Source organism: Helicoverpa armigera, chromosome 25, assembly GCF_030705265.1.
Source record: "Helicoverpa armigera isolate CAAS_96S chromosome 25, ASM3070526v1, whole genome shotgun sequence".
In the NCBI taxonomy this organism is placed as follows: domain Eukaryota; kingdom Metazoa; phylum Arthropoda; class Insecta; order Lepidoptera; family Noctuidae; genus Helicoverpa; species Helicoverpa armigera.
In genome coordinates, this window is record NC_087144.1 from 5,982,003 (window position 1) to 5,994,733 (window position 12,731).

Sequence of the window (12,731 nt, forward strand, 5' to 3'; positions counted from 1 at the left end):
ATGACTAAGCAAACAAAATAAAGCAATCAAGCAAATTTTCTCAAACACCAATTCCTGAAAGCACAATCGCAAAAACAGTTTATCTGACGAGGTCGTCCACGAAAAATGTCCGATCTCATCAAATCGATTGAATCGAGAGAAGAATCGAGTTCTACCGTGTGCAGTTTTGGTCGATATCTCGGTGCGGGTCCTCTGAACGCTGACGGATGGTTTTGTCAACAATCGCTATTGTCTCGGTCGATGTTTGAAAATAATATATGGACATCACCCTTCCTAAGTGCAGGAAATTTTCAAGATCGTCGCGTCAGGGCGTAAATGTGTCTTGCGACACGTTTGGGGACTTATCGATATTTGCCATATCAGCTATAGGGGACATTTATGATGGGCATAATTCTTGAGCTAAAGTTGGCGGAAATGACTGTCCTTTTGATTGATTAAAAACTTAAGGGCTGAAAGATTCATTAAGTCATATAAATTTTATCTCATGAATGAAATATACCTATATGTTCATTGTTTTTACATGAACTATCAGACCTCAGATATTTTTAATCTGGCAAACTTAATTGATTTGTCTCTGGGACAAACAGAAAATAATGATCATCATAATGTAAGGACAAAATGTTAGTCTTTGTATTGTTTATTTAATTTAAATCTATTTCTACTCCGTTAATGTCATTATCCTCTATGCACAAATAGAATTCATGATTTCTTCATTTGGGAAAACCGATTATAAATAGTTTCAGTATGCGCAAACGCATTTGCGAAGTTGAAGTTTCATTTAATTCAGTGATAAAGTGCAATAATCATCTCTTATTTGTATACGACTTTATTATAGTCAAACACCTTATCTGGCGTAGGTAATATTTTCGGTGTTATTTTCGGTCAGCATTTCTTCTTCTTCCATACTTCTCAGCCTGGTGTCATTTTTGAAAATAAGATTTTTTTCAGTCACTTGGGGAGATCTAAATTCATCATTAGACGGAAATTGTCTAATGGAATAATCGTTTCTTTGGTCGTTCCCTTCATCTTTATATCATACAGGGCAATTGGCAAGACTGTTGATATAGACAGCACCCATAGGATATTTAATTGTAGGTGTACTTACTGAAACATATTTCCATTATTGTACGTTTTTTGACATGGTTTATTTCCCATAGGTACCCGAACTTCCCAAAACTTCAATTTATTACAAGCGGTTTTTTATGAAGTCCTAACCTAACCTAGTTAACAAGCTCACAGTTAATTTTCACATGATTCTTAAAAAACTTCATTGTGCGTTAGTAAAAATATAACAAGAAATTAAAGTCATGAGGCATAAAAAATATTTGTTTTTCATTTTTAAGAAAATACATAGAGAATGCGTAGCCTTCATATTCATTCATGCATCGAAATTGACGTCAGTGAAATAAGAACTCTTTCAATTATAAGTATTATGAATGACATCTATTTATTCGTTTTTGTTGTTTATAAATATAGTTTTTTAAATATTTCATAGAAGTTTTAAATAATAATTATCATTATTGTATCTTGAATTAATTCTTTTGTCGTGAGTTATAAAATAAAGTAAAAACATTGGTTGTTTTTTTTGTTTTTCTATTTCAGCCATGCAGGTAAATCTTAATAATATTTATGTACAAGTTATTTGGAGCAAAATATTTTTGTAAGAAGATGATTGTTGATGGCAACATAATGGTTAAGACAAATATCTCTAATGAGTCAAAGTAAGTCCTGACCCCAGTTTTAGATTCCTAAACACATTACGAATCAAGAATCTACCGCACAATGGTTATAGTGAAAACATTAAATGTTATTTCTCATTCTTAAGCATTTGTTTAGATCGTATGGAATGCGATATTTCTAACGTGGACGACGTCGATTGTGACAATCAGTTTTTATTTATATTTACACAATAAAACGGAGAAAAACAATAGAAATGTGTGCAAGCGTATTATATTTACGTTTTCACTGGAAATAATACTGGTGATGGAATAGATTGAGTTTGTGAAACACTTCTAATGGAAAGTGTATTTATTTCGTAAACAAATGCGATTCGATCATCAATAGACAAGGTTTTGTATTCCGTCATTCTTATTTTTATTTAGAATGTTATAATAATACATTTCTGTACATAATACTTATGTTGAGAAAGAAATACTAAACAGATAACAAACTGCTTGATAAATGCTACAACGTTTTAAAGATTTTCATTTCAAAATCGGTGTTCTGGTCGTCATATCTATAGTTTCTTAAACCAGTTGTGAAGCGACATAATACGTATTAATACTTTGTTATAAAATACTAACAATTTTTAATTTATATTGGCTAACAAATTAACCAAATTAATTCTGGTCACAATATCAACCATCCATTCTACATGCCCATGGCCATAGATCACACACATCCGATATGACATTTCGTTTTGACAGCTGTCAAATAAACCGCGCAAATTATTTGACGTTTTCATATTAAGGTCTTGCGTTGACAATTAAACGTTCATTTTATCGTTTACTTGCACACGTAAATGGTTTAGTTAAATATTTGCAATATATTATTTCCTTTACGTTGTAACGGTGGTAGTGAAGCGGTACTTCGAAATATGGAGTGTACCGTTGGCGACTGTTTTGCTATAGCTTTAGAAAGATTTACTTTCAGGCTTCGTACATTTGAACGGCTTTGGGAATGTTGTTTGATCGTTCATCTTCATTGAATCATTAATATAAAATTATTATTGATATAAAAAGAACATTAGTTTACTCAAGCGCTTGAGCTAGTCATAGTTTATGTGACGGATGTATGAGAATGTTCACTAGAATAGCATAAAGTATAAAAATTTAAATTCCTGCTGTACAATTTCTTAGTTAAGACAAATCGGAAAGCAGTAATGATGGTCTAATGTATAAATTGCATTGTCTTTGGAACCTAGGAATGCAGAAATCACCTCGGAATTAGTTATCACCTATTTCGTTAATTAATTTGCCGTCGAATTGTCTGAAAACAATAAACAATAATAAAGTCTTTATTTTTCAAGTCGAAACTAAATTTACCAATCACCTAATGTTTTAAATAATTCTCGTACAAGACAAGGTTCCTACAACTCATGTTAAGTCAACGAAATTGGACGGGTTTGGGGAATGCGTGCCTTTTACGGAGCAGTTTTTAATTGTTCAGCATTCACCCAAAAAGGGAATAAAGTGTGGCGGCAATACTGATGAAGTCTCGCTCTTTGTTAACGAAACATGCTTTTTAATTTATTTAAGAAGGTTTTAATCTAATTTTGGGGACGTCAAAAAAGTTTTTAATGTCTTGTTCTTTGTTGTCTATGGCACAATTTTACCAGTGTCGCTTTGAAGGGTACTGGCATAAAAACTTAATCGAGCTAGTGGCCTTGACTTTAATTATGATGATAACCAATTAATAAGACCTTGGGAACCTTGATTGAGTGGCGACGATAGATCAATTTGCAGTTGCAATGTTACACGCGACAGGCTTCTCTCGGGTCTAGGTACTCTAACAAATAACTCATAGGGTTTTATAAACTAAATAGCATCCATTTTGTTTCCATAAACCTTAATATACATAAGTTACCTACGTCACATGTAGGTAAGTTATTTAAATAATAAGGCATATAAGTTGTTGAACATTATTTAAATTAAAAATTTTACATGGAAAGTTATTTTGAAACATTTTCCTAAACTCAGCGTTCAGTCAATGGGATCCCTATGCAATCTTCACCACGTCTACTCTTCCTTGTTCATGCATCTTCATTTCATTATTCTTCTGCTCCTATCCCAGACTTATTTGAATTCGGAATAACATGTCTTCTTCTTCCATTCGACTCTATCTGAATACATCTCAGATTCGAGGTTATAAGAGCCATATCAGACAGTGTGCTACAGGTACCGTAAGACCTTCTCGACATTTCTAGAACACCATAACTCTACTTGTGACAATTTGCCGTACCCTCTTAATGAACTGTTAGCAGTAGGTACCTACCTGCCTACATATGTCGGATGAGTAGTGAAATCAGAGGAACAATGCTTCGTAGTTCCCACACAGTGGCGCCTCTGCCGGCGTTCCGAGAAACCACGGTGTCGAGTGATCGGCGCCCGCTTTCCTTTAAATTGGGAATTACTCATTATTTGTATCGCGTTACCGGCGTGTTGACAAATAGTGTCTTTAGTACTGCGTGGTCTTGTAGGAAAAGGTATCGAAGCTAAAGTTTCGAATTTATATGTAGGTACTAGCTTCCATCCACGGTTTCGGCTACGTCCTGGACGAAATTCTCCGGGAACCCGGATTAAAAGAGGCCTATGTCCTTTCTCAGGCTTTAGACTAACTGTGTGCAAATTTTGATTTAAATTGGTTCAGAGATGTCGTGTATGCGAGACAGACAGACAGTCTCTTTCCTAGTCCTATAGAGGTAGAGGTACAATATTTCGTTTCAGTAAGTATACTTGCGTGGAACGGAACATTTTTAAAGTCAATGGTACGTACCTAGGTCTGTTAGAAGTCTACCGTTTTCATACATTTTTAAGTTTTTTTATAATATTAATCAATTTTTATACCTAGCTATAATTTTGATAACTATACTTGTTTTGTAAATATGTTGTTGGTTTGCCTGAATAAATAAATAAATAAATAGCAAAAGACTTATTCTTTAGCTATAAAAATTGTCTAGTACGACTTAAACCTTGATTGATGGGTGATGATAGAATAATTCATGGTAAGTCGGCAAACATGCAATTTGATAGAGTAAATTATAAACTTTGCAGACTCATTAAATAAACAATTTTAATGAATTTAACACTTAGCTGTCGTAAAACTTACTATCAAAGATGACATTCAGAATTAATATTAATGAATTTCTTAGGTAAACTGAAAAGATAAAGTGAATCATCAATGCGAAAATTACTCTGTCCGTCCAGTATGACAAAACTATTGGACCAATTTAAATAATGTTTGGTTATATACACAGATAAGTCTAGAACTTTTTGTTCGGATGCGGGAAGTTGTTCCACCGAACCTCAGGAAAGAGCAACTATAATAAACTTTATGAAGTATTTTTCAACACACTGCAACATACATACAGACAGGCGTCTTCTCATACAGAGAAAATTCCACCGCGCTAATAAAAAATTCTCAAATCAAGTGTCATAGAACATACAACCAACAAGATAGTACAATCGTCTTACCATGGACTAAGCAACGACGATTCACGAAATCAAGAATTCTCTTACATATACTTACAAACATAATTCATGCGTATATATAAGTACATAACTTATTCATATACATACATAAGTTCTTCATATTCATACATAAGTAAGTGTCATAGAACATACAACCGCCCAGATAGTACAGTCCCCTGCCATAGACTTAGCAACAGTCTACCGCTAGACGAGACGATTCACATTACGGGTGTCGATCGATTAGCGCGATCCCTATCGCTTGCGAGCTCTTCTTACCAGGTTCCAGCAACCGAGTTATGTTAACGGTAAGCGCTATCGAAGAAAATGACACCACGGCACAGCAACGGATTTTTAAAATTCCATTCTTAGTATAGTTTGACACTTTACTTGAAGCTTATCTGCGAGGTGGGAGGTGGTTGCTGGCCGAAGCATAAAGACTTTTTTGATATTCAAATATGTATGTGTGTTCTAGAATTAAATGATGTCCTTTTAAAGGTTCGTTTTGATGTCGGCTTGCTAAGGATTTCTATAAGCTATCCGTTGTTGTGGACATGGATAGATATGGGACATAATTTATATGGGGCTAAAGTTATAGATATAGTCATTGGCCTCTCCCTTGAGAGAACAAGGAGGTACGTTACAAAAAGTATGGCAGCGTCATTCATTATGTATTTTTGCGTGATTTTATCATCATCATCCTCCTGCCCTGATTTTATCATAAGGAGAGAAAAGATAGTAATCGTATGATTCTAAATACTAAACTGTTTTAATACTAGTAATACTTAAAAAGATAATGACAAAATAAATAGAATAAAAATAATCAGATTGTGTACTTTTCACGTGAAGATAGTTGAACAGTCTTTGACGAAAATTGCGAATATCCATTTCAAGAAAAATCACTAACAACGAATATTACACATTATAACGTACATTCGCACAAGTTAAACGTGTAGTAGGTAAACATAATTCGATTGCAGACAGTTTTTTTAAAAACATCCAAAAGAACAATGACACAAATAAATTATGACTGAAAACACTGAAAAACTTGTTTATTTTTGTACGTAAATGTTTTTAAATACAGTACCTACATGACAATAATAAATATACATTTTATTCATTGAGTTTTCTACGTATGTTATTTATTTTTCCACGTGCATATTTAGTGCGTTTGTGATGTATCTGGAAACAGTCCACTATTACGACAAATCTATTGTGTTTTTTAATATAATTTTTAAGTTACTAATGAGTATTTTTTTTCGCAGTATAATGGATACCGGAGGAGCGGGCATAGCTGAATCACCCCCTACTTACCACCGTACCTACGAACAATACGTGCAAGGCGCCGTCGAGAACAGTACTGACTCCGTGCAAGAACAAACCAGCCCCGAACTCGTTGTATGGCATACTCTACCTTACGGCTTAGAATATAGAGGTCAATATGATTACCGAAGCCCTTACGATACTGGTCGAGATTATTCTACGCAGCAATACGCTAGAGCTCCCTTTACCACGAAGATGGGTCAGGCTAAAGCATTAAAGGAGGCTAGGATAAGGAGGCCGATGAATGCTTTCATGGTATGGGCGAAGGTCGAGAGGAAGAAGCTGGCTGATGAGAATCCGGACCTGCATAACGCCGATTTGAGTAAAATGCTAGGTAAGTTTTTATTTTCAATTTTGAATTTAGAACGTAGTATTGTTTTCATTTTCGTACAGGTGTGATATAGGCTCAACGGAATATGAACTATGGTACTACACGATAAGATTCAATTTCGTGTGCAGATTAGTAACAGATGTTTTAGTAGGCATATTTTATGAGCTAAACTGAGTTTTTATTCGAAGTGAACCTTCTGTATTCTATTGTTTAATCAGTGTAGCTTGTTGCATACATTTAGATAAATAAATGTAATAATATTTATGAAGCACCTCAAATGATAAATTTGATGTGAAAATAATATAATTTGTGACGTCAAACAATTTTTGTGACCTCAAAAATTACAATTATATTTGTACGATTTATGTTTTCCTTGGGATTATTTATTGCAACGACCTACAGAAACTGATTTTAATTTGTAATTTAAAATTAAATTATTATCATAATTTCTGAAACAGAACAATTAACTTGAAACATGGCTAAGAATTCATTTACTTATGTATTCAAATTGTAAATGAAGGTTCACGCAATTTTTCATTCATATTATTATGTAGGATAAACAAATTATATGTCATATTGTGACAAGTTTCTTCAATAAATCTTTCGTTTAAGTATTATACTCTATCTTTGAAGGAAACAGTATAACTACGATTTTAATATTCATTACCTATTTATTTATTTACACTTCTTCACGGATATAATATTTCAGCAACATTATAGTTGACGCCTGAATTATGCATATACGTATGTATACATACATACTCATAATTCATATAAATACTTCGAAAATATTACGTTCTAAAATAGACCTTATTACAAACACATAAAGTCTATTGCTACGTCAAATTATTTCGCCTCTGTTTTTACCAATAGAACTGACATGAGTCAGCACAAAATTCCAATCTTGTAGACAGTTCGAAATTTGAATATTTTTAAATATGTATTTCTTTGTGGCCAGGCACAGAACTGTTCCACAGATACTCGCATAATTAGTAGTGCATCATAAATTATTAATTAGATCTTTTTACGTCATGACTTGACAAACCATTATTTTTTCATTTTATATTATTTTTCAATGATACGTTGGTTTGGTTAATCTTTATAAAGAGGCAGGCAAGTATAAGTGTACCTTTGACACCTATGGCCGTGTTTTGGAGGGCACCATAAACTGTAGGTCCCGGCTGTCATAGAACGTCTATGACAGTCGTTACTGGTAGTCAGAAGCCAGTAAGTCTGACAACCAGTCTTACCTAGCTAGGGGTATTGGGTTGCCCATCGGGGCAGACAATTATCAAGAGGTAGGCATTTACTTAGTTTAATTAATGCCTTCTTAAGAGTTGCAATTAATAATCACTATCCCTAAAAATTGCATATCCATCATTCTCTAACCACAGACAAATTAATACACTACGGCCGAGACGACGACTAAAATGGCAAGATCTACTTTCGTCACAACCTTTTTGCTACAATATTCTTGTCTATGAATCTCGCTCGATAATAACTTCATTATGATCGAAGTATCTACACACATTAGCAGTCACTTAGCCATATTAATAATAATGTCTTTACCAACACATAATAAGAATTCAATTTAATATACAAAGATTAATTAGTAAAGCAAATAAGAAACTGGTCATACATTTATGTGTGTGGAAATATAAAAAAAAATATGTCGTTCGGAACTCGCAATATTGTTCCTTATTAGTAATGCGAGTAACATTCCTACTTGTAAAGGCGATACTTAGTAAGTAAAACAAGTTAATTAAGCTATCACGATGATTATACTTAGTTGTAAAACTTGTACGGGCCGCAGGAAAAGGACCAGTGTAAGCTGAACTTTGTCTTCTATATCTATCTATACTAATATTTAGCACTTTCGAAGTATATCTTAGACACCAATGATTGTGTTTCGGATGGCACGTTAAAGTGTAGGTCCCGGCTGTCATTGAACATCTTTGGCAGTCATTACGGGTAGTCAGAAGCTAGTAAGTCTGACACCAGTCTGTCCAAGGGGTATTGGGTTGCCCGGGTAACTGGGTTGAGGAAGTCAGATAGGCAGTCGCTCCTTGTAAAGCACTGGTACTCAGCTGAATCCGGTTAGACTGGAAGCAATATAACAGTTGGGAAAAGGCTCGGAGGATGACTAATTTTAAATAGAGAAATGAATTTTTGTTTGTTTATAATGGATAGACTTAAAAAAACTGCCGGAACGATTTCAAAAATTCTTACACCAGAAAGCTACATTATTTGCGAGTAACACATTTTATCCCAGTACGAGCAGTAGGTCCCATGGAACGCAGGTTAAAACCACGGGAAAACTGCTTGTCTATCATACATTCATACGACGCTGGTTCATTTAACACTGGTCGCTAATTGACGTGAGGTTGTCAGTGCTTTTTCTTTTTCCACAACTTAGTTTTCTAGATTTCTGTAGCAGACATTACTTTGCATGAATAGTTGGCTCCATGTAGTTTTTATTTGGTCTATCTTCTCTCTAAAGACCTTTGTCAGTCTTCGTTTATTCCTATTTAGGACTAGAAGCGAAGATAAGAGATTCGTTTTCCCATCAGTATCCCTACTGATATTATAAATGCGAAAGTAACTCTGTCTGTGTTACGCTTTCACGTCTAAACCACTGAACTGATTTTAATAAAATTTGGTACAGAGGTAGAGTTGACCTTGAGAAAGAACATAGGATAGTTTTTATCCCGGACTTTTGAAGAATTTTCTTGGAAACGCGATATAACCGAACTTTACGCAGGCGAAGCCGCGGGCGGAAGCTAGTTTACTCATATTTCTGTCATATATGGTTGAAAAAAAAAATTACCATCATCTGCATGGCTTTTCCCAACTAAATAACCGAAAGCAGCTGCCAGTATTAAAATGTTTTTTTCATCAATTATTTATTTATTTTTTCCCCTGTGTTTTACGCTTGTAACTGCATTACCCGATGTCAAAAATAGAATAAAAACAAAGGAAATCGAAATATAACATATTTACCTCATGTTCACATTTTGTTTTAGATTATGCATTTAATATTTGATTAAAACTGTGTATTTTAAGTAGAGATGCAGTCGCCGTGTGATCAAATATACCTCTGATAATAGACCTCTACTTATTATTATAAAGCTGAAGAGTATGTTTGTTTGCTTAAAAGCGCTTATCTCAAGTGACAGCTCCGATTAGAAAAATTCTTTCAGTATTACTTAGCCCATCTATCAAAGAAGGGTAAGTGCTATTCTTTATCCGGGTACGCGTATTTCCCTCAGAATGCTGGTGAAATTAAAACCGCTGGTAGAAGCTAGTATTTGGTACGCGTAATAGCACCTTTACCTATGTCTTACAACTGTTTGATATTACTGCTAAAATTCAACTAAGTAAGCTTTTAATCATACACTAAGTATTGTGGTAGTAAGTATTATGCAAATGCTTTAGCTAGTAATAATTAGGTTGACCTCGTAACTTTCTCTGCGAGATAAAACACGGGAGGCGAGGACATGAACTCGGCGCAACGCAATGAACGTAGTGACTTAGTATAATCGGTTCAAAAAGTGTTTTATGACTTTATTATATCCCGACTAATATTAAAATGCGAAAGTAACTCTGTCTGTCTGTTACGCTTTCACGTCTAAACCACTGAACTGATTTTAATAAAATTTGGTACAGAGATAGAGCTGACCTTGAAAAAGAACATAGGGTAGTTTTTATCCCGGACTTTTAAAGAATTCTCTTGGAAACGCGATATAACCGAACTCTACGCGGGCGAAGCTGCGGGCGGAAGCTAGTAAAAAATAAGCGAGGCAAAATATTGTACCGATTGACTTTTTGGTACACAGATAGCCTAAAAATGTATTTAGGCTACTGTTTGCCTTAGAGACTGATAAAGGACCTAGGTTAATATTTGTCGAGTTGCGGAAAGTCGTTCTTCCGGGACATATGTACATATGTGTAACCGCAGAGACATTATAGTCGATTATAATTATATGTGCTTGTATGTAATGTTGTTTTTGAGATTCTGTTAGGACGAATTCTTAGCTGAAAGCCCTTGTAAAGATTTTAGAGTCAACTATCTAAAATTAAATTATAAATTTAAAAAACCCCCGACCCAAAAAAAGTACGCAATAATTATGACAAAAGGTTAAAAACGCTAAACCCTATAAAAAGCAAAAAATAACTTTTAACACTAGGTAAACTAAATTTTGTCGTGTCGGGGGACCGCTCTAATTCATTACTTTAGATACGTGTTTTTTTTTTAAACGAATGTTGTAATTAGGTAGGTATCATTTGATTTATGTAAGTATTTATGAAGGTAGAAAGCGGTCCCCCGACACGTCAAAATTTAGTTTACCTAGTGTTAAAAGTTATTTTTTGCTTTTTATAGGGTTTAGCGTTTTTAACCTTTTGTCATAATTATTGCGTACTTTTTTTGGGTCGGGGGTTTTTTAAATTTATAATTTAATTTTATTTCATGCTTTTTAAAGGAGCTCCTTAATTTTTCCTTCTTTCATTTAATTTATTTTATCTTAAGATGGGGTCGTTATATGCGATCTCGGCCAAAGGAAGCTGTTTAACAATCCTCATGACAAACTGGCTCTGGGAGAATTGCACAGATTGAGAAACAATAAAGATTAACCTTTGGACATTCTAGATTTTCAGCAAAAATATAAATCGGTTTATCCGTTTCATTCCGGCATTCCAGGGTTTCATGCGCCACATCCCATTTCCAGCATCAGGTTCTCGTCAATCAGAAACATGAAGAGAACTCGTCAAGACAAATTCAACGAGCCCAAACTCGATGGGTTTACTAAAAGGCAGTTCAGGGTTACGTGCCCTATCTTCGTGCCCTAACAGCAGACCAGCTCAGTGGTTCCAAAAGACATTAGTGTTTCCAATTTCAGATCCCACATACACTTGCAAGTAAACTGAGCGTGTAACATTCCTATCACATCTAGCAAACGAGCTGATGACCTTGAAGACCTGAACCGATTTCCACCAAACATAGCTAAGAACACTCCCGACTGACATACCTTTTAAACAAAAAAAACCGCATTACAATCGGATCATCCGTTTGGGAGTTACGATGCCACATACACACACACACACACACACACACAGACACGTCAAACTTATAACACCCCGTCGTTTTTGCGTCGGGGGTTAAAAATAATCTAAATACATAGTTATTAGTATTTATTAAATGTTTTTTAGTTATGTAGGTGTCCGAAATATGGCGGATATAAATATTATGTCCCCTAACCGATAATTCATGTCATATTTTCGTAATATTTTCCTGTAGTTATTTTTTGGGAAACATTATGATTATTTGTAAAATTATTACCTATAAGTTACGGTGTCTATCGAAATGTGTTTATTTTCCTTTTATTTTACCAATTAAGTGCCTACCGTTGCTATGCAAAAATATACGACGTTTGAGTAAAATAACAATATTCTTGGGAATTACAACCAAGTTCCTCAATGAATTATTTTGTTAGAATTATATAAAGTGGCAAAATATGGTTTTATTAATGAAGACCCGATTCCAAATACAGGCAACGAATCCAACTGGACTAAACTTATTCTAGTCACATTTTTTTTTATTCGAACCAGGCATTTAACAGGAAAGCAATGATTTTTTTGTAACTGAACTCAAAGGCAATAAATTAAAATGTAAATTACTTACATATTTTATTAAAAATAACCATAGTGAAATTAAGGTCAAAATATTAATAGCATAATTTAAAAAAATATCTTAGACACGCAAACAGTATATCAAAAATAATTCACCAATAACCATTCAATTGGACTAGATAACATTTATAACACGCCTTATATTTTATTATACCTACAGCCAACTACAATAATTCAACAAACGCTGAAGACATTGTTATATC

General features: G+C 34.2%; 1 protein-coding gene across 1 annotated transcript in view; it reads left to right on the forward strand.

The window, feature by feature from the left end:
- The window catches only part of LOC110381447 (putative transcription factor SOX-15), a 119,805-nt gene that overhangs the window by 19,685 nt on the left and 87,389 nt on the right, over nucleotides 1–12,731 (forward strand). The window contains exon 3 of the mRNA XM_021341789.3: nucleotides 6,452–6,843. Coding sequence (XP_021197464.1) covers nucleotides 6,452–6,843 — 392 coding nt within the window. The remainder of the gene's footprint in view (nucleotides 1–6,451; nucleotides 6,844–12,731) is intronic.